A 23456-nucleotide genomic window follows, 5' to 3' on the forward strand; every position below is an offset into this window, starting at 1 on the left:
AAAATTAAGACATTTAAAGTGAATTATTAAATTAGAAATAATTAAAAAGCTGTTTGTTTTGATAAGTATCAGGACCATTAACATGTACAAATGAGGGCATCCTTAAAAATATTATAATATACACTACTTATTCAAACGTTTGAAGTTTGAACAACTCATTTTTAAGTATTTCCCATTAAAATAATTAAAATTATATTAAAAACAAGATTATTGCTGTTAATTAAAAAAAACAATTATTATACATTTACAAAATGTTATTATTATATAAAATAATAGTTATTAAAACTAAGAAAGCTAATTGGCTGCGTCCCCTTTACTATCTATTGAAATTCATACATTTTTTTAATAAAACAAAAATTAATATATAGGTCCAATTTATATGAATCTATAAAACTATCAGTAACACTTTGCTAATTGGTTAACATTAATTAATCCATTAACTAATTAGCAATATATTTTTACAGCATTAGGTTATAAAATGTTCTTGTTAGTTCACAGTACATTAACTATTGTTAACAGATGCCAGTTTTGATCTTAAAAAATGTATTAGTAAATGTTGAGATTAACATTAGCTAAGATTAGTAAATTCTGTAAAGCATTGTTCATTGTTAACTAATGTAGTTAACTAATGTTAACAATTGAAAACTTATTGTAAAGCATTACCAAACTATATCAAGCAATCAAAACACGCATTCAAACTTTTGAGTGTTAGTATGCAGAAATATAGTGTTAAAAAATTCAAAACATGGCCATTGTAGAAAACTTAAATCTATTTAAATCCTGCAGACCTGATCCACAGCATTAGGCAATAAACATGTACTATTTAGTAAGAGAAAGTGTTTAAGAGCAGCTGAGAAGGAAGCGAGAGGCAAGCGTCTCCATCGCCGGTGTTAAATGCTCCCATTAATAGAAAAAAGACCTCCATGTCTGCTGGTATTTACGGAGGTTTGGAGCGAAGGCATTAGTGCTCAAAGCCCCTGTGCCACGATTAACAATCTCTCTCACTGTAAGACGCCCATGTTATCCTTCCGACGTTGTAGTTACGAGGGGAAAAGCTCTTTTTTGTCACCAAATCCTTAATTCTTTCTTCTCTGGAAAAAAGAGGGTAATACAGAGAATGTTTCTCAATCTGCTTTGAGAGAGCAGCGAAGAGAAAAGGAAACCCCCAATAAAACATGTGTGAACGAAAGGGTAATTGTGGACAAATGCAGCATTGAAATTCATTTTCAACTCTTTACACACCATTTCAATCTTATTTTATGCTTGTTAGCCACATCTTGTTGGTGAGGGTCGGCAAGACTGCCCAGTATTGATGGATAATTGTGTATAATTCACTCCTTACATGCGATTTGCATCAATACACATTATTTTTTAATGCTGGGGTATTTAAGACAGAAGCGTTTCTGGAGAAAGTCAGCCTATAATACTCATTAATGGGAACCAAAGAGGATAAGTGGGAAATTCTTGCAGAAACAGAACCACAGCAACAACAATCCAGACACGACACAACAAGAGATCCGCAAAACAAAGCAATTCGTGTCAAATTGCTCTCATGCACAAAAACACATATTCTCCAATGCTTTAGAGGAATAACAACTGAGTGTGACGTTAATGAATAAAGCAACATAGATTTCACCCAAACAATGTCTTTAGATTTAAATGTTTAAACAGTCGATTTTCTCTAAAAAGTCAACACGGACATGACCATATTTACTTTCTTTTTGTCACATAAGCCGCACAGGGATAAATGTTGTCCAATAGTGAAATTGCTATTGTTTTAGCACACCTGATGATTCCCATCAAGTCCCATCTTCCTGTGCTTCACATAACGAAAGTAAAATGAAAGCCATTTCATGCTTACTTTGAAGACTGATATAAAAAATGGCAAAGATTTGGGAATGATTATAATAAAGTTTATGCATGACTCAGGTGCTCTCTATTTAAAAGCTGACTTTAAACTTAATTAAGTTTAAGTGCCTGAAAAAGAAACTAAACAATCACAAGGTTTGTGCTTTGATTTCTCCATATCAGAGCAAAAATGATCTGTTTCCACACAAGAAGCTGATGCTAGCTTAATTCTACAGCGCTCTTGATCTCTGAAGCATGCTAGCATTCATTCATCGCTCTCACACTGGAAAGAGGCCTCTGCACTAACCTGTGGCGAAAGGCCGTTGCTCACGGGATTCATGTGGTTGCTTGAAGCTGACGGGCTCATGAACGTGTCTGAATAGCTGGAGAAGGAGTGCCGGTTGGAGGAGAGCCCATAGGCAGAGCTGGTGTCCGCCGAAAGCCCACCCTGATGCATGGAGGACGGAGGCAGAGGCTGTGGCCGGTGTAAAGTACTGCTGCCATCTGAGACACACACACACACACACACACACCATGAGACAGGAACAGCTATTTTACAGTATATGTACTTACTGTGTACCTATAAGAAAACACAGGGTAACATAAGGTAACTACATGGGTTAAGGTCCTTGCACACTGAGTCCGAAATTTTCGCATGTGTTTTTTCGTATTCGTGATTCGGTGGCTCTGAATTGTCAAAACGCAGAAAATGGAACCTGATCCAATTTTTTTTATGACGGATGAAAGTTTCGGAGGCAGTGTGCAAGCGTGATTGACATAACGTGGTCGTATTTATTTTTTAACGTGCGAAAATTTCGGATGCGAATTTCGGACTCAGTGTGCAAGGGCCTTAAGGTTAGGTTTAGGGGTAGGTTCAGAGTTATTACCTAGTTATTACCCAGTTATTGTCATTACTATAATAAGTACATATATGTACATGCGACTGTAAAATAAAGTGCTACCGCTATTTGTGTTATCATCTAACATTAAGTACCAAAATGGTAGTAGAATATTTTTGGACCTCTATGGTAAAAAACATATTAATTTGGATATGCACCATTGTATTGCAATTCATAGGGTAAACATTTAGTATAATATGAAACCATAGTGACAAAATTTGTGTAAGCACGTTGTATTTGCAGGGTTATACACAACCTTATTTTGGAAGAAATCTCTTGTACTCACTAAGCCTGCATTTATTTGATCAAAAATGTTTATTGTGAAATATTATTACAATTTAAACTATATTATATTATATTATATTATATTTATTATATCAATATGTAACCTATTCCTGTGATCAAAGCTGAATTTTCAGCATCTTTTGTAACAATTTCTTTGCTGTCACTTTTGATCAATTTAATGCATCCTTGCAAAAAATAGCCTATAAATAAAACTCTTTCTGTCCACAAACTTTTAAACGGTAGTGTGTATCTACAGGGGGTTATGGATTACTGTGCATTACCTTGCGAGAGAGTGGTGCCTGGATACGTTGACTCTGGAAGCTGATAGGTCGATAAGGTTGGCATGCCGGTGGGCGGAAACCCTCCGGGCAACAGATGGTTAAAAGCTGCCAGCTGATTTGCTCCTGCTTGTTTGCGCCACCTTGCTCTTCGGTTGCTAAACCAGACCTAATAAAAGAAGATGGAAGTACAATTTAGAAAAATAAACAAGACAGACAGTTGTGCAAAGACGAATACTAATCGTTTTAAACAAGATTTCATCCACATAACCTGTAGTGTTCCAGACAGGTTCATGTGCATGTGTGTGGCAGAGAGCGCGTCCTCATGGGAAACCGTCTCTTAGCTCATGGCGAGGTCCCTGTTGTTCTAGTTAAGTGGCTAAAGCTGTGATCTGTATAAACAGGCCGCTTTGAGCTCGAGAGGTCATAAACAGGTCAGAGGTAGCCCACACATCTCCTCCACAGACATCTTGAGTATGTTTATCTACCTGTCGGACACTTTAAAGACTTTTCCTGCAGCAGTGTTGTGTGAAACACACATGGACGAGTACACACACATACATCTTTCACATTTCACATTCATAATCAAGCTACTAGTGTGGATGAACTGTTTCGCTTTAAATGAACAATCATGGTTTTGACCTTCCCTAAAAAGCACTCTATGAACAAAACTACAAGTTTGAGACTTTTTCTCATTTAGTATCATGAATGTGAACGCAATGTTTTGACACATCAGTGTGTTTTGGTAAGGATGTAGAAATGTTCTCCCTATGATGCCGTAAAATTGGTTTCCATCCCAATGGTTTCCATGAGATTCGCCAAAAATCAAAATTGAATATTCTATATGTATACTAGTAAATATCTGTCTAACTTTATCTGCATACATACATACAGTATATTCATGATATATACAATATTGCATATCTCAACTGCTTGAGTTTGCAATTGCAATATTATCGTCCAGCTTTGCTAAATGTGACTATAAATCAGATTTTATAAACATTAACATAAGGATTTTCTGCAAAGCTTTGAAACAATGTGTATTGTGAAAAGTGCTATATTAATACATTTTATTGATTGTAGTTTGGCAAATATGAAATCTATATTTTATAATTTGCAGTCAATTTGGACCCAAGCGGAGGATCTATTTTAATCACCAGAGGCACTTAAATGGCCAAAAAAAGAAGATTTTATCAAAAAATTCTGAAGAAAATTTGAGTGGTGTTTGCCCATGCATTGCTAGGGTGTTATGTGCCAATCCAAGTTGATCCAAAAGATCCAAACAAATGTTTATAAAGCACCAGAGAGTCACAGTGTTTACATTAGTCATCAGCTAATTACATTAGTTTACTCATAGTTGTGCACATTAAACAAGAAATTATTTTAACATTGAAAGAATTACACACTTTAAGTCAGACCAAACCAACCTTCCATTTCAACCAGACTGACTTCAGACAGTTGTCTTGAAACGAGGACGATTTGCACATTTTAAACAGCTTCTCCTCCATCAAAACATGAATATAATTAGCGTCTCTGAAAGCAGCCCGCTCTATTTCACAGGGACAAGACCGCGGCCCTGCGTATGTGAAAGGTTGGAGGACATTGATCTATGCCATGCACTGGCAATTCATCCGCGTTTAATACACTGTCAGGGCAGTTCATCTACCGTTGTGTTTAAAACGGGCTGGTCCATTGTGCGTCCAGATGAAAGGTGGGGACAAAGGCCTCTCAATACACCAGGCTGAAAAGTGTCCACAAAGAGTGGGCGTCCCTTTTTAAACGTGCCTTTAAGAGCTCCACTTTCATGGTACGCACACAAGGACACACTCTATTCTGATGCAACGACACCGTAGACACACTCTACAAAACACACTGGCCCTTTCTTACAAAGCGTTGCTTACATTGTCCATGTGCAAAACTGTCAGGCCGCTAACAGCTAGCATCTCATTCAGATGACTTCAATGGCTCGCCAACGTTTGATGCCACTAAAGATGACTCTTACCCATCTGTCATGCGTCGGATTCGAATCTTTCTTTTTTACGTTAAACCCCCACCCGACCATCATCCTCTTTTCAGAGGGTTTAAGAGTAGACGCTTCACCCCCTCTGTCCGCCTTGAGCCTAAACCTGGTGTTCCAGACAGATAAAAGATGGTCTCGCGTCTTGAAGAAACTCGGGAAATGTGCTGGGATTCGAACGGATCTCCTAGTGGGAATCGGAGGAACGGTTTACGAAGAATGGAAGAACGCTGTGGCCTTCCCCCACAAATGCAAAAGTGTCCCGTTCTTCTGTGCCTCCTGACCCATGACCTCTGAACCCCACGCTCAAACCCTTCATCCTTTGATGGCCTCTTCCTTCTTTCTTCTGCCGCAAAGTGCAGACACTCTCTTCTGTGACATGAGCGAGGAACATTTAATCGTTCATAGCATTGGTTTTTTTCATGCACTGGTCCGTTTTGAGATTTTGGGCTATTTTGCTTCCTTAAAGTCCCCCTGTAGTCAATCATTTTATCCCTTAAAACTCATCTTTGATCACCAAATTTCATATTTTTTCCTTGAAAATAAAAGTCTTTATGCCTTAAAATAGCTTGAATGTAACTCTACACCCATGCCTCATTTAGTATATGCGGTTCTATGAATATGCAAATGAGCCCCGCCTCCACTCACTCAGCTCAGAGATCCACTCGTTGACGATCACACGTTGATCTGATTGGTTACAAGGTAGTTTGTGACGTCAGAAACACCAGCGATTTCAAAGCGTGTTTTTGAGACTGTCTTTGGTTCACTGCAGTTTTAAGGAGAAAATACTCAGCAATGCTGTCGACTTATGAATTTACACGTGGTTTGTCTTAAAGCATATTAAAAGATAGACATAGACATAAACTAAATTAAAAGCTTGATTTTCACAACAGGGGGACTTTAACGTGTTCTCTTTTAGACAAGTGGAACGAAAACATCCAAATGTACATTTTCTATCTATTTGCGTCAGTAGATTTCAATTACATTACATGTCTTTCAAGGTTGTTCTCTCAAAATGAGTCAGAAATCTCATCTATTTTACGGACTGATTTATATAACATTTTATTCCTATAAACATAGTGATTTTTCTTCTGACTGTTGACAATATTTTCTGATTTATGGAGTGGTATAAAGAGAAATCCAAAAGCTTCTCTGTAAAAACCCAGGAACATCTGCTGAGAAAGTCAATTCAATCATGTTGACTTTGAGCAAAAGGTAATTTAATCTCATCAAAGTCAAAGAGGTTTTGTTTTCTGCAGGAATATGTCAAAGCAAACTTTTATCGCCTTAAATAGTGGATTCTTCTCAGCTTTATGTTCGATCTCTTTCCTCAACATTCATCCTCGCACATAAACTAATCTCTGCACATGCAAGACCACACAATCTATAAGATGCATAATGCTTTGACAATTCATAAAGAGATTTGGGATCCATCGTTGTAAGTGAGCCGCCTGCATCCCTGTGTCAGAGCGTTTACGACAGCCAGCAGATCTTGTGGCTTTACCATGTGCTCTGCAAAGACACCCGTCTGCCTTAATCACACCAGCAGCCTGTGAAGCATTTCTGTCTAAGTGAATTTGCTTTTGAAAACAACCTGGCGTCACAGAGGTACACAAGTTAACTCTTATCAAGTTAAACATTGAGCCCAATATGCCTAAATAAATACAGTTCTGTTTTATAGCAGGGAGAGATGCGTCACCGTAGTGCCTGACCCGAGATTATGTGCGAGTGTGTTTTCTGGGTCGCTCCAGTCGGACCCTCTGAGCTGGATTTGGAACCCATCACAAAGTCACCTTGAACAGTCCCAGATTCCCCTTCTCGCTGTCTGCAATCCAGCCTAATTCCTCCACTGAGACGGTTCTCATCCAACCCACACCAAAACCACATGAGGAAGAGTTTCAGCGGAGTCCGCTGACAGCGGTTCTTAGCATGTGATGGCGGGCGAGAGGGAGAATGCTGAAACAATGCGGCTGATGCAGGATAAACAGTTTGAAATAACGATAAATAAATGAACAGGTTTGGTTTATGCTGGGTTATGCATATGAATACATTTGCACAAGCATTAATTTAAAAGGATAGTTCACCCCAAAAGTCTTTTATTCACACTTATTTTCATTCTAATGACTAATGACTTTCATTCTGTGAACACAAAAGAAGATATTTTGAAATAATGTCTCTTTTTGTATAGCACTTTATACAATATAGATCATTTCAAAGCAGCTTCACATTAATAAACAGGGAAATAATAGTGTTCATTTAGTTAAATTCACCAAAAATAATTTCAGCAGCTCTACAGAAAACGTCACATCAGTTTAGTTCAGTGTTGTTTAAGTTCAGTTCAACAATAGTGTCAGTGCTGCAAGTTCATCAATTATGAAACAAATTCAGTATATTCAGTAGAATTTACCAAAAAGTATTAAACAAATTCAATTTCAGCCGTTAAGCAGCTCAACAGACGGCAATGGCGTCAGCATTTAGCTCAAGTCAGTTCAATTTTGATTCAGTTCAGTTCAATAACTGAATGTCAATGTTGCAAAGTTAGTGTCATTATCCAGAGCAATCCAGTGATGTTCTCATCTGATAGCATTAGTGCAGTTAAACATATGCAGATAATATTATTGAATATTAATTGTCTTTTAAACTCCAATATCAATGAAAGTCAATGCCAGCATTCTTTAAAAAAAATCTTCTTATAGTTGTGCAGAAGAAAGTAAGTAATAGAGGTTTGAAGTTAAATGTGGGCAAGTAAATGATGACAGAATTTAAATTTTTGAGTGCACTTCTCCTTTAATCAATCACTCAGCTTCTCACACACTTCGAGATTTGAGGTGTGCCGAAGTGATGAGTGTCTGGCTGCTCGTGTGTACATTTGTTTTGATCATTACGGTCTATAAACCCAAAGACAGAGCAGCGTCTGGGCTCAACGCTGTCCCTGTGTCCAATGCGGGTGTCTGTGGAGATTTGTGTTTACTGCACACACCTGTCACGGATAAACGGGATAAACCTGTGTGCACACGCACAATGTTTCTTATTCCTGTCTTTTATAGGATGTTTCCCTTGTTTGACCACTGTGTACACCAAAACACACTGTGCACTCCATAAGTCACTGTCACTGTCACAGTCGCCCGTAAATCCAGGATAGACTTGGACACGACAACAGTCTCCTCTGAAATCTGTTTCTTCTTTAGGAAAATTTTGTTAAGGGAAGCTTTTAAAAGGTTTCAGGCCGATCACCTCGTGTTTCAAAGGAATAAACATTAAACATGGGCGACATCTGTTTTTATACCAACAAATGCGATTCAGTCTAACAAGCAATGTGTTGACTACATCAAACAATCATTTTTTTCTCTTTCTTCTGTGGCCTGCTTGAATTCTCTCGCTCTCTTTCTCTCTGTCTGGCGCTATGCTAATTAACATTACTGGGAACGCGAATTGCAAAAAGGAGACTGGGATTACTTAGATAAGAATCAACGAACACAAAGCTGCTAAAAGAAAGTAATTTAAATTCTAATAATGCGAAACTGTTAGAACATTCTCACTGATGCATTGCAACAATTTTACTCTTTACAGTCTTCATAAATCCTATTTATTCTTTTATGGTGCACAAGCTAAGACTCTCAGGAACAGAGTTGCCTGTTGGGCTGGATGGGATTTTCTTGCTCACATTTTCCTGGTCTTAGGGTGCAAGGAATTGCTGGAATAATATATGGAATATTGCCACAAGTTTGCATGCAGTATGTATTATAAAAACTGTAGAGGAACCATAAAGAGACAACATCAAAACATAATGCCTTTACAAAGTGCACTAATAATACATTTTTCCTATCTTCCCCATCTTTTTATTTTTGATTAATACATTCTATGCACTTTAAATGCTAAATATATTTAGCTATATCCTGGCCAACACCTCAAACTACATAGCCTCCCCTTCATAGCCTAGCAGTTAGCATTAAAATGCTAGCATTAAAACCGAAAACTCCCAGGTAGAGAATCAACTTCCTGCCAAATTGATTTCTACGCTTCATAAAAGGAAATGCTTAGACCTTATTAGATTCTACTAACTATAATGGCTGCATGGAAAATGCGCACTGCTTGTGAAAGGGGGATCTATGTCAGAAAGCAGGAGCTAGCAGCGTGGCTCTCTTATGACTGCTAACTTGCTAACTTCAGACTGAATTAGAACAGAATTCACTTAATCGTAGATGATTTATAACAATCACCAGCCTTTCTGCCTCTCCATAGCTGGTTGAAAATTCTCTCTTTGTTTCACCAAGCTTACACTGAGAATGGCCTGCAAAATCGTCTCCTTCTGCTAATGGTCTGAGCAGTGGCTTGGCTTCCTCAGATGTCACATGGCATTAATGTGGTGCTCATTCACCTCATGGAAGTAAAGCAGCAGGACTGTGAAGCCACAGGGAGAAAGATTCTGCTAGGCTACATAACCCTGTCACAACCCTTTAACAACCCACTTCCATAAAACCAAACTGAAACTGAACCAGGAGAGATATGGTCTGGATTACCTGATTTGTCAGATAAAACCACAGAGGATCTGAGGAAGGTTGGGGTAGCTGGATGTGCTAAGGTCTCGATGAAGATGGACAGGATGGAGATCTTCAAATAACAGGAAAATCTCAATTGGTGCAGTTATTTATCATAATTAGATAAATAGAATGATATTATGTGATACATGATAGATGCATGATTATCTGTTGTTAGCTTTTTTAGAACAATTTAGGAATAACTTCACAACATTCACCAATACAACAAAAATGTTAGCTAAAACTAAACTGAGGATAAAAAAAAATCAAACATGATCAATATATATATTCTATATACTCTTCAACAGAGTTGAGCAAAATTTGGAATTGTAGAAATTGGCTTCCTTTAAATTCATGAGTGTGCATTTGAATTGAATTGGGCACATCCCACAGGAAGTTGCCCAATTCATTTGCAATTCAAAGAAATTCAAATCAGGACACACTGGTCACATTTATTTGGTTAAATATTAAGAAATATATAAACTAAATATAATTTAGATCTATAGATCTAACATTCAAACCTTCAAACTTCAAGGCATTTTAACCATTTTCGAAACTTTCAATCACGGCTTTGAAAAGCAAATGTTTAAAGTCTAGTTAAAAAATCTAGTACTAGTTAAACCTCCTTATATTCAAATTTAAATTGCAATTCTGTATCCTGTTTGCTACCTCAATTCAAATTTTGGAATTTAAAAGGGAAACTTAGTTTAATTCTGAATGGTGGTGCACAACCATGCTCTTCATTTTACTTTCCATGCATATCGTTGCCTCAAGACTGCAGAAGGAGGGTTTTCTAACACGCTCTGGAGTTGATGATCCAGGGGTGGAGAGGCCCCTCTTTTGGCCCCTGTCTCACCCCAGTGCCCTCTTCTCCACTACACTGACATCTGCCAGATGGGTCTGCACAGCTGTGGCGGAGCAGGTCACCAGCCGGGCCAAAGGTCTGATCTCACTCTGGCCTGGAAGGAATCTCTATACAGAAACCTGCCGACATACCCGAAGCCAAACCAGTGGGAACTGTGCGAAACCCCCCTAATGGTAACTGCATGAAGAAGACTGCATTCTTGCCATGAAACAGCATGTCATATTTTATTAGAACACTTGAAAAAGTCTCTGCCAATGCAGCTGGCATAACTTGGCATGTACGAGTGGTGGAATGTCTTGTTGGGTCTCGTGCCAAACTCGCACACCTCACTGAATTAGTGTTTTGGGTGGGTTAAACGCATCAAGCGCCCTTTATTGTCAGTCCAATGGGAGGTCAAAGTGTGAGCTGTGATGAACTGCACTTTTATGAGTAAATCTACATGAGTACTCCACCAGACTGACTCTTTTAACAGTTAAACGTCAGTGGCAAAACCACATCAAATCCCCATTTGGAGGGGGGCAGATTTGGGGAGGGCAAGAACATTTACAATAGACTCCACAGAGAAATGGCACAATCCCCCCTAAACACTGGACCAAGCGCCGAACAACATTGAAGACCTATGGCTGTTATTTACTGTGCTTAACCAGAGTCACTTTCTTAGGGTGACCTTTTTGGAAGATTCAGTTTGAGTTGACCTTTGGAGATTTTCAAAGTGTTCCAGAATTAGATTATGAGAAAAATTGCATTAACAAATTATATCCATGACTCGAATACCTCAGCTTTTCACATGATATCCCTTTAACCCTATTATGTGGGAGGGGGAGATATGTCCTTTTCGTTATTCTGCCTTGTTCAAGGTTTTCTTCTGGTTCTATATCTTGTCATTTACATCAGTTACCATAAATACACCAAGCACCCCCGGGGATTCTTGCGGGCCAAGAAATGCACAATTGACCTACAAATATGGCTCATTCTTTGCCATAACATGCTGGAACAGAAGACGCCTGTCTTTGACAACCATGTGGCTTTTCATTGACCAATTAGAGGTGTTTTTTCACACTCTTGGTCATACGCTCATTATCATCACTGCTAATATGGATCTACCATCCATGTTAGCAGTGATGATAATGAACATAAGACCAAGAAGTCTAGTATTTTAACTCGGGACTTTCCCATTTCACCCTTTAGAAATCCCCAAGACGCCACTATCTTTTGCAATGCAATGTTTTGCAATGTTTAAGTAATAATGAATGCTTTTACATACACCAGAGCTTAGCAGACATAAACCTACAATCAATGCAAATCGGTCCCCTAAACACATCATGTGTGAAATATTGCAAGAAAACAGGCATAGCATAAATCTCTCAACATTCTCCCAAGAGTGTGGAAGCAACCATTTAGACACATATGTCTTCTTTCTTGAATGCTAAGAGACAGACAAAGACATATGTTGAATCAGTTACCCTGCCTATGTGTACGTTCTGGTGAGGAACCTAAGGATAGATTGTCGAGATCTACGGAGGACGACATGAGTCGGGGTGAGTTTGGAGAAACCTAGACCCCCGACCCCCACCTTGCCGAGTCTTTTACAAGCGCTTGATTGATTAATGTTGTTGTCAGGGAACAGAGTCCCCAGAGTAAACCAGAGGGATCCTTTCTGATATGTAGAGGGATTTACAAGTAGCGGCCAGCTTTCAAGTGCTGGGAAGCGATCGCCGGCCAAGGGAAGAGATGAGAAATCCATCAGGAATGCATTTTGTCTGTTCCTCTTTCTTCCCTTCTCTTTTTCCCCCCATCCCTCTTTTTGTCTCCCACTAGTTCGGAGTGCAGCTGCTGCTATAATTCTACTGTATTTGCTTTGCGATGTTACATAAAACTATAGGGTTCACAAACTGTCAGGAAGCGTCCCAAAGACTCAGAGTGAAAGTAATAGGGCTCCAACTGACATCTGACCAAGAGTGATGTACTCCCGGAGGTCAAACAATTAGTCTCTGCAGAATAAATAAATATAACAAACACCGCCAATAGACAGAGGCATGTGGATGACAAGAGAAGAAACGACTCCAACAGGCGGTAAAGCAAATGTGATAGTACTCAAACGTAATACATTCAAGGTCAATTGCAAAACTGTCCAGGGGAAATACAACTATCTGTGCAAGTGGGCGTATCTCACCTGTACACGAGCCTCGGTCAGTTTGGTCCTCTGTGCGAGCTCCTCTCTGGTGTAGATGTCGGGGTAGTGTGTCCTCTCGAAGGCCTTCTCGAGCTCCTCCAGCTGCTCCGCCGTGAAGGTGGTACGGCTGCGCCTTTGTTTCCGCTTCAGGGGCAGGTCTGGCTCCGACTCTATATCTGAACCCTCGTCCGTACGATTACCTGTGTGCACAGTTTGGAAATAAGTCTTTGAGTGGCTTCGAATATCAGCATGAGCTTTAAAAAAAACAAACACGTTATTTAAAAAAAATTGATGCATACAGCAATTAAAAACCTCAGCTGTCATCTTTAAGCGGCAGTATACCGGCACATTTGTCGACGGAAAACGACCGGCTATCACGACGATATTAATGCTTCCGTTATCTCGACATGTCAATGGAGAGCTAGATACCGTTTTATTGGGTCTTATTCATATGGGAGAAGTCTTCAGACACATAATCCTGCCACTGAGCCCTGGAGAGGCCTGGGGGACGTAACTGTGAGGGTTAGGGTAATCTACACCAGACACCTTGCTCTAGCACGTCCGCCTTATTCTCTCTTCAGCGGCCTGGGGCTAACTCCTAAGAGCAAGTGTTTGAAATAAGAATGTATGAGACTTCTGGGCCATTGAATCCCTCCCTTTGTGTTTCAAGCTAGTGTTCAAAATATATTACAACATATTTTACATTACTTTTTTTTTCAGACATGCAGTCAAAGACAAGTGCAGATCGCAGTTGGCAGTTTGCATTTTAGCCAGAGGAGAATTTCCCCGGCACAAAGACGAACACTACTACGACTGAGCCAAGAGGAGCGTTTGTAAGGAGAGATATGGAGTGTGTTAAGATATATTACTGAAATACATTACCATGATAATTGATTCTAAAATTGCATCATACTTTATTTGTGAGCCACCCCTGTATATCTATTCACGGCAGCAGAAAGCTTGTGAAAGGTCCTGTCACAAAAATCACACTTCTACATTTGCTTTCTTAAAACGCATGAGTGCTAACAAGCAGCGTAGCTTGAGTCTTGCTCCAGGCCCTTTGGTCTTGCATCATCCATGGGGGAAAGACAGAAAAGAAGGGCTTCGAGCTCCTTCCCCCGCAACGCCACAGCTGCCACGACGGAGACAAATCTCCTTTGAGCCATCGTGCGCGCTCTCTGCCCACTGCTGATCAGCAGGTTCCTGCACCCTGGACCACTTCACACGAGTTTTCCTGCATCTCTGTTTCCTTCTGCCAGACCAGAGCCTGATCATCTCTCCCAAACCCCCATCTGCCAGGCCTCTTCTATGGCTGATAGGCTGCCAGGAAAAGAGGTTACAAAAAGGCCTGTGGGAGTGCGAAAGTGTGTGTATATTAGTATGTGCATGGGCGTGCGAGTGTGTCCGTGCGTATCGGCGAATGCATTCTTCTCGGTGCATGTGCAAGTATTGGGTGCACTTGAAACTGACAATAGAGGAAAAACAACCACCTAACGCAATGCAACCATAAGAATAAAAAGAACCAAACTGCAGGCGTACAAGTGATTTGGTGCATGCTTGCGTATCCATGCATGCATTCTTCTTGGTGCATGTCAGTTTAGGTGAACTAAATACTTGCACAATAGAAGAAGCAAAATTTATAATTATCAACAAAACTCTGCAAGTACAAGCATACTTGTGTATCAAGAAATGCATTCTTTCTGGTACAAGTGGATGCACATGGAAATAATAAATATATAAGACAAAACAATCTAGGGTTTTGTGTATTTACTAATGCATTCTTCTTGGTGTATATGGTGCAACGACATCAACAACAGAAGAAAAAAACCTTCCGCAATGCAACCGCTTCAAGACGAACCAAACTGCTGCATTCTCCAGACCGGCTCTGGAGTTTAATTAAACAAGGAATTAGCGGATTATATGGAGACTATCATTACAGACCACTCGAGCAGTCTTCACAGAATGTCTTTTTGTCTCCCCAAGCTCTGGCTCAATGATTCTCAATGGATTACATGCGACCGCAGGACATGAGTCCGCATTCATTAAATCAATTCCTCCATCTTCCCCCATTTAATAAAGATTGATTTTTTTACAACACTGCCTGGCACTCCAGCACACGAAAAAAAAAAAAACTTGAATATACAAAGTTGAATATGTACATATCCTGGATATCCCTTTGTTGGTTTTCATGAGGATGCGCCAGAGCGATTTGTTGCTAACACACCATGACAACACTTGAGACTGGCGCAGTGGTCTACGGATCACTTTCCAAAGTCACCTCGGCATCCTGAGGGGGAGGGAGAGACGTGCCGCTGTGATTTTTGTTTCATTGCACAGTTTCGCCACATGATTCATGAGGCAAGATTCTGTCAGCGTACCCTGTCCTCACTCCTCTTTGTTTTCTTTCTGTCCACACGTTGTACACATCAAAGACTTTTTGCTTTAACTTACAAACATACTGTAACCGTATCAAATCCCACCGAACGTCTTTTGTACTGAAATGTTTTTTCAAAACACATGTAATCAAGGGGCAAAACTCAGAAGCAAAACTCAGGTTGTTGTTGCCATCTCACAAGCTCTAGCTCAGCCGTCTTGCGAGCCCAAGACTGAAGGTCAACAGGCCTCCTGACGACAGCAAAGGATTATGGTAATGAAACAGATGCTGGCAGAGATAGAGCAGTGAGAGGGGCACGATACAGGCCTCATCTCTGTCCCGAAGTGATCCACTGATTGGGATGCTAGCTTTTATCAAGTGAACAGAAGCCCCAAATGGGTTCAGATAGGTTATGGCAGTCATGTAATGTACTACAAGCATATGGTCTCTGCTAGCCGCTAATGTAAGCGTGGAGGATGACTGTTCAAGTGCAAAATGAGATGGCTGAATGTACATGAAAGATTGAACTCTATTATAAACGAAATTATCACCATTACTTCATAATATATATGGCTTTCATTCCTTGTTTAAAATGCACAATAACCACCGTAATCAGGGGACCAAAAAAAGCAGCAGTTAATTTGCACTTTAAGCCCAAGAAGATGTGAGGTCAATTCACAAGAACTCTTCCCTGTTTTAAAACAATAAGGTACATCCTGACTAATCCTCCACACAATAACCGAGCTGTAATTCTATTTGAGGGTTCTGGGGATATTGATAAAGTCCTCTGCTCATTTATCAGCCAATTAAAGCCTAATTATGTTCCATTCATTCTGTGCTACAGCCTGAATGTTTTTCCTCCAGGGCCCAACGTGATCTTTAACGAAATGTTGACTTTGTGCCGAGTATTTAATTTGCAACAAAATCAGGTGCGTACAGATTGCTCTGACGAATTTTAGATTGTATTTCATTTAAAAACCAAACCCTTTTGGAGCAGAGGGCTAGAAGAAGATAAACCGTTACGAGAAGCCTCTCTGCTTCTTGGATGCATGAATTACTAAAGCCAAATCTTATCCATTTAGGGCCCATTATCTGCAACAGTTAAGCCAACATACACATTTAGCTCAAACGTTTACGTAGGCTTAAAGGGATAGTTCACCCAAAACTTAAAATACTGTCATCATTTGCTCACCCACATGTTCCAAACCAGTGTGCATTTCTTTCCTCTGAGGAACGCAAAATATATTTTAAAGAACATTTGGTTTTAAACAACGTTGAAGTCTTTTGTGTGCAGAGAGTTTTTCACATTTTGTGTGAACTATCCCTTTAACAGTAATGTGACCGTATCACAAAAGTCCTATATATTTAACTGTTGAATAAAAGACTACTGTATGAAATCATCTTGTGTATTGATTTTTTGTGCTTATATTTCCCATTTTAAGTAGCTTGCATACACTTTTAAAAAAGGTTTTTGGAGCAATGTCACATAGAAGAACCATTTTGGGTTCTCAAAGAATCTTTCAATGAACAGTGCTTAAAATAACCATTTTGATCATCTAAAGAATCATTTTCCACTATAAAGAACCTTTTGTCCAATGGAAAGCTTCCATGAATGTTAAAGGTCCATCATGGCCATCAATGCCATCAATAAAGAACCTTAAATAGCCACAAGACATTCCTTCTCTTCTCTAAGGGCTTTTAAAAAAGTAATCAGTGAGTTAAAGGGATAGTTCACCATAAAAATGACATTAGCCATTGACTTCCATAGTAGGGAAAAATATACTATGGAAGTTAATGGCTACCATCAACTGTCTGGTTACCAGCATTCTTCAAAATATCTTCTTTTGTGTTCAATCAACAGAATAGAGACACTCATTCTGGTTTGGAACAACATGAGGGTGAGTAAATGATGACAGAATTTTAATTTCTGGGTGAACTATCCTTTTAATACAACAAATCTGATCAACTCCACAAAGAGGCCTGACCGAATGGCTAAATCAAAATACAAACAAAAGTATTTGGCCTATTAAAAAAAAATGTACCATGTTACTTTACTCATTTAGTAGCATGGTCTGATACACCACTGTACCATCTTATATGCCACAGTACCTTTTTGTAAGCGAAACACATTCATGGATAACTAAATCCCAGCTAAAAACAGTCTCTTTGTCCTCATGATCTATCTATGTCGTTTTAATTATATCACCCAACAGCATCAAAAGTGATTTGCGCAGCTCATCTGAAAATAGAGTGCGATATATCATTACCAAACCTAAGATCCTAAAAGGATGTCAAAGATCTTTATAGGAAAAAAAAAAGACAATTGAAAAGCACGATTGAGCCAGAATTCAAAGTGCAGCTTTTGACATCATCAGAATCCCAGGAATTAGTCAGGGATGGCGGATAATAAAAAGCCTCCATGACACAGTGAGAAGGAGGTAGAGGCGTCTCCAACCTCATCTGCTAAGATTGCCTTTGAATCAGTATTAGCTCAACATTACGGCAAAATTCTATGCAGCCTTTTTTTTTAATACCGTAACCAATGTCCTCAATATCAGCTGTACCTTGCAAACTACCCAAGACAGAGTGACAAAAACAGACAGGGCTTTTTGCAGTGCGGCATTAGCTCATAATGGCTCATTTTGAAAAGCATATTAGTTCCAGCATAATTACAATCAAGTCTTACGCTTTCTATTTTACAGGCATTCAATAGGACCAGCCTCGGAGCTGCAAATGACACCAGTTGAGTGTAACTGACAACACATCTTCCCCCTTTTCTTCCTTCGGCATCTTCCTAAACCCCCCACATTCCCACAGGACAAAAATAACAGCGTCCCTGCTTAATTTTTGTTTACATGTTTATTTTGTACATGCCTTTGTGAGAGTCACTGGAGCAATTATACTTTTTGTCACTCCAGGAGGAGGAGAGGGGAATCATAATGCCGAACAGCCCGTAATGAGCCGAGTTTTCGCCGTGCGATCTGATTTGATATCTCTGACATCCATCTGCCTCTCTTTGCAATCTCTCTGGCTCACGGCCTGAATATAAAACTCTGCGTGTTTCCTCAGGTCTGTTTAGGGATTGAACCTTTGATACTGGTGTGCCTACGGTGGGAGAGGGAGGTGGAGAAGCAGCGAGATCAAATAACTGACAGAAAAATTTGCATTGTTGAAGACGGAGCTTGAACGTACTTTTCCGGTCCTGCCCCCACAGGGTTAAGGCAATCTGACGAAATGTTCAAACAGCAACATTTTTTTTTAAAAAGGCCATGAAAAGACTTAGGATTAACAAATATATATATATATATATATATATATATATATATATATATATATATACACTATGATGACATATTGCATGCTCGCAATGAAAAGAGAATCCCTAAAGGAAGGTTGCTCATTCTTAGTTCAGTTAGCAATCACTTCACTTCAAGTTTCTCCCAAAATGCTCGTCTTTAAAAAATCCATGCAAATGAGAGAATTGTTGAGATACATAGAGTAAAAGTGGATAGCAGCTCAGGTCATTTGGCCTTGGAAAAAATGTATGAGAAATGCTCATATTGAGATCTCTGGCCTTGATTGCAGGCTTTTGAACAGCATTGTTGAGATTTCTTCTGAAACGGCAACTACAAGAGCTTTTTCTTCAGGAGAACTGTTGGAGAAGCAGGAGATGTCTGCATTTGCTTTCCAATCGATCTCATCTTTTCAACAATACAGATACTAAAGACATATATGAGAGTTTGCTTTCCTACAGACAATACTGGAAAGAAACAATGCCAATGTCATTAAGGCGTTTACATGCATTATAAGTTAGAATAAAACATAAAAACAAAGTATTTTGCAAGTTAAACTGACAGGCTTAGATAATGCACTTGCTTTATAAATACAAATGAAAGTATCTGACCACTCAAAAACGTGTTGAGTTGCTCTATTGCATTATTAGGTCAAATAAATATAAGCCTCCGGCCCAAACATAACTCTTGTTAACAATCCAATTTTCAGTTGCATGCCCTGTTCCTAATGCTAAAGAGAATTTATACTTTATCAGGCAGTCGAAAGTTGCTTCAAACTTCTGCTATCGGAGTTAAAAGTGAATATTTATACAAGGTAGCCTATGAAAGTCAACGATTCCAATGCGAGCTTTAGTTGAACAGTCTCTTGTGTCTCATTGCCATTGTCAAAAGCAGTCTCACAGGAACGTTCCTCTTTTGCTTCCCTTTTCACAACATTCGGGATAAAAATCACATCCTTTAGAAATGACGAGAGCGGCGGAGAGAAAGACGAGCCCAAAGAAAATAGACGAAAGGGAAAAGGAGCAAAAGGAGGGGAGGGTCTATAATCTTTGGCTCCCACAACAAACAATTAGAGCTTTTTTTCTTTCAGAGAGGTTGAAAAAAGAGGTTTAAGAGAGGCGCAGAAGAAGCAGCTAAGGCGTTGGTCTTTTATAGCTCTTGTCATGTGGGTGAAGGCGCAGGGCGGCCATAGGAACACACGCCTAACGTCCAACAACAGGCTGGGCCCCGGGCCCCTTCGCGCTTTCAGCCTGCATAGACGCTGCACCTCAGGGGGCCATTAGAGCCTGAATAGGGCCCTGACAACCCCGCGTAGCTCAGTGGGGTATCGATAAATGCTGACATATTGACTCCCTATGCCCCAGTGCCAGGGGACAGGCGTGCCGAAATATGAGCGTGAAGGACTTGAACGGCAGGATTTTATACATAAAAACATCGATACAAATATACAGTGGGGTCCAAAAGACCGATAAAGAAACCTATACTCTTTTGCATTTAGTATTTTTCACTGCAAAATCATATTATCAGGATAAAAATTTCAGTGAGGAGTCACATCATCTGTTTTACAAATTTGATTAGTGTTTTTTTTATTTTTTTATAAAAAAATTGTAAATAAAGCAACGATTAGTAGAGTATTTAAAATACTAGCTCTTTCTAGCTTCAAATTTCACATTTAATTCAACTGCAGTTCCTTTGTAATTATTTGTGAAATTTACTAGCAATTTCTGAAGTTTCAAAGTTCATCCTACACCGTTATTTTTTCAGTGTAGTGCAAAATGTCTTCTTTAAAACAACTTTTCTTTGTTTTAGAAACTTTCCTAAAACTAAAATCTCTGTCCTAAAAATATTTTCAGTGCCCCTTTAAAACAGCTATTCTTGCAAACCTCGTCTTAGTTTCCATATCATTTTAGCGGTTGACGTCCTAATTACATTTTGATTCAGTTCACCTGTGGGGAGAAAAATTCACAGAAGAAGCCATTTTTCATTATATATACACAATCTAAGGAAAGCAACTACATATTTTCCAGTTTATGGGCCCTTCACCTAAATGTTGTCCCAACTAGTCAAACACAGTTGTCTGAGCAAACAAAAGTTGAAACTGAACAAAATTGCTCAAATGTTAAGAGTTTGACAGTTCCAAGCATGCATTGCAGCATGAATAAACATATATAAATTATGAATAATATAAGATTATTGTTTTGCAGTTTGCTGACTTTTCAAAACTGTTATTAAACTATTAAATTAAAATTTGGTGAACGGGAAATCTGTAGTTGCCTTGATGGATTTATTGGCTGAATGAGGCATTTTGTATTTAGTGAACGGACAAATTCAAATGGACAAAACAAAGTAGTGTTACTTAGAACAATTTTTTTAAGACAATAGTTGAGAGAACCTGAAGAAATCTGAAGCTGCATTGAATTTCTCGAAAATTCAATTTTGACAGTGCACGCGCACAGTCCGAGCAGGACAATTTCGAACAGAGTCCTTTTGAATTCCTGTCACCACAGGGAGCGAGAGAAATGAGAAATGGAGGATGCTTCCCCAAGCCGTTTTCTTGAGGGTCACCCTACCTACCTCTGTTTCGAGGGAGCGAGGCTTAGTTTTCTCTACATTCTTCCTTTTTTGCCAGAATGGGATTTTGTTTCCTGGGGTTAGGTCCCTGCTAATTAAGGTCACAGCTAAAGTAATGAAATTAAGAAGGACCACAAAGCAAAAAAGGGAACCCAAGGGGTCCATGGCGTGCCAATAGTGCAGAAGCCCCTTCAGAGGGCTGTGAAGGGAAAAAGCAATGCAGGAAATCAAATACTAACTCTGAGCTCTGAAAAGCGCCTGTTTATTTTATCCAGAATGTAAAAGGATGGAGTTTAGGTAGGAGACAGAATGTACTCAAGGATTGAGATATGTGCCTGAAGGACGGCTTCTGAGTCAAGGCATATAATTCTTTCATCATAAAGTGGTTATATAGTACAGTCAAAACTCAGTGTGAGTTCACTCTGGAGGAGAATATCGCCAAAAAATTGTTCTCCCAAAAGATATTATGGGTAAAAAAATCAAATTTCCATACCAATTGTTAATCCTTATCAAAAGATGCTATTCCTGGAAGGTACGAAACTTGCATGGATGACCCATAGGTTGCTCTTTCAAAAGCTCAAGAGATGTACTGGAAATGTTATGTTTCATCTATGTATGCTAAAATTTCTCTTAAAAATCTCCCAAAGGAAAAAAAATAATCAATTTTAACCATATTTTCCAGAAATAAAATGTTATTTAAATCAGGGGAATGTTATGTGAACAAACTCCTCTGTATAAACCTTCAGAATATATAGATTGTAATAAAACTAAGGTTTGGTGCATGCAAAGTGAAGATTTCTGACAGCTTTTAAAGATATGAATTGTAAATTGAAATCTACTAGCGCAAATAGATAATGTATGTGTAATCAAATAAACACAAAAGGGATAGTTCACCCCAAAATGAGAATTCTGTCATCATTTACTCACCCTCAAACCTGTATGAATTTCTTTCGTCTGCTGAAAAAAAAAAAAAAAGAAGAATATGGGTAACCAGACAGTTGATGGACCCCAGTCTTCATTTTTGGGTGAACTATCCCTTTAAGTGTTTATTTCAGATGTTTTCTTTCCAGTAGACTGAAATAAGACATGTTGTTGAAGCCCAAAATTTTAAATTTGAGCAATGCATGAAAAAAAATAGACGTGTTTTTACCTGTGGTGTCTTGTGCAAAGCAGAAGAATTGAATGAGAAATGTTCATATCGAGATCTTTCACATCTGATTTCAGACTTTTTCTCATACAAAACATCTGAGAAGCAGCAGACTACAGCAAAGGTCTCACATTTTTCTCACTCCTGTCTAATACTATTGAGATAGTAAAGAAATGTAATTTAATGATTAACATTTACATTTATGCATTTGGCAGACGCTTTTATCCAAAGCGACTTACACTGCATTTTCAAGGTAGACATTTTTTTACATTCTTATCAGTTCTTGCTTTCCCTGGGAATCGAACCCATGACCTTGGCATTGCAAGCACCAACGCTCTACTGTTTGAGCTACAGGAAAGCTAAAAATTAAAAATTTTTGGGTTTGCAGATATATTAAATCTGCTTCCAAACATCAGTCCCTAGCTTTTTCCTTTTTCTGCTTTTGATTCAATGCATACTAGCCTACATGAAATTCCCAATACATTCTTCAGGACATAAGGAGGTCTTTAATATTTCCGTGTTTACATCCGCGAACAGTCACAGAAGCTGATGGTAAAGTCAGAGATCAGCACTCTATATTGTGTCTTTGGACCGTAAGGGCATTTCGAAATGAGAGTGTACATTCCCCTAGGAAGGGTACGACAGGGGATGCCTTAAATAAACCCATTAGTTAAAAATGGAAGGCTTGGCTTTTTTCCTTTGAAGTCACAGGGATTGCTCGCTCTTCACCGCTCGCTGTGTCTAAGCTCACCGGTCCACGCTGGCGTATTTTTTAACTTGGTGGAAAGAAGAAACACATTTCTGATTTGCAACACTCTAGGAACGTGTTTATTGTCTTTCTGCACAGCCTTAAAAAACGAGCGGCCACACGTTACATGAAAATAATGAAGAATCCATTTGCGAAGCAGGTCAAAAGCATAAAATGGGCGATGTTATGGCCGTAAGTAGCATGAGCTAATGGTGATTTTAAAGCAGTCGAGCATGGTGTGAATGGCTCTAATTCATCAGCTCTGCGACTGGGCACACGGCTCGAAACTTAATTAGTGTTGCACATTATGTGGGGCATTTTCTCCATTGTAATAAAATTAGAGAGAATGCTTGCTGTACTTTCTAACACGCCTTGCTGTAACGGGGGATGACAATAATCCGCCGGTGTCCGTGCCAACTG

The 23456-nt window shown here is 39.1% G+C and overlaps 1 protein-coding gene across 3 annotated transcripts in view; it reads right to left on the reverse strand.

Moving 5' to 3' along the window:
• The window catches only part of pax7a (paired box 7a), a 60890-nt gene that overhangs the window by 23153 nt on the left and 14281 nt on the right, over positions 1-23456 (reverse strand). For all 3 annotated transcript variants that reach the window (XM_084100059.1, XM_084100058.1, XM_084100060.1), the window contains exons 5-7: positions 12904-13103; positions 3314-3479; positions 2156-2352 (exon numbers count right to left, since the gene is read on the reverse strand). In XM_084100059.1, coding sequence (XP_083956185.1) covers positions 2156-2352; positions 3314-3479; positions 12904-13103 — 563 coding nt within the window. The remainder of the gene's footprint in view (positions 1-2155; positions 2353-3313; positions 3480-12903; positions 13104-23456) is intronic.

Source organism: Abramis brama (assembly GCF_963993115.1).
Source record: "Abramis brama genome assembly, chromosome: 23".
In the NCBI taxonomy this organism is placed as follows: Eukaryota; Metazoa; Chordata; class Actinopteri; order Cypriniformes; family Leuciscidae; genus Abramis; species Abramis brama.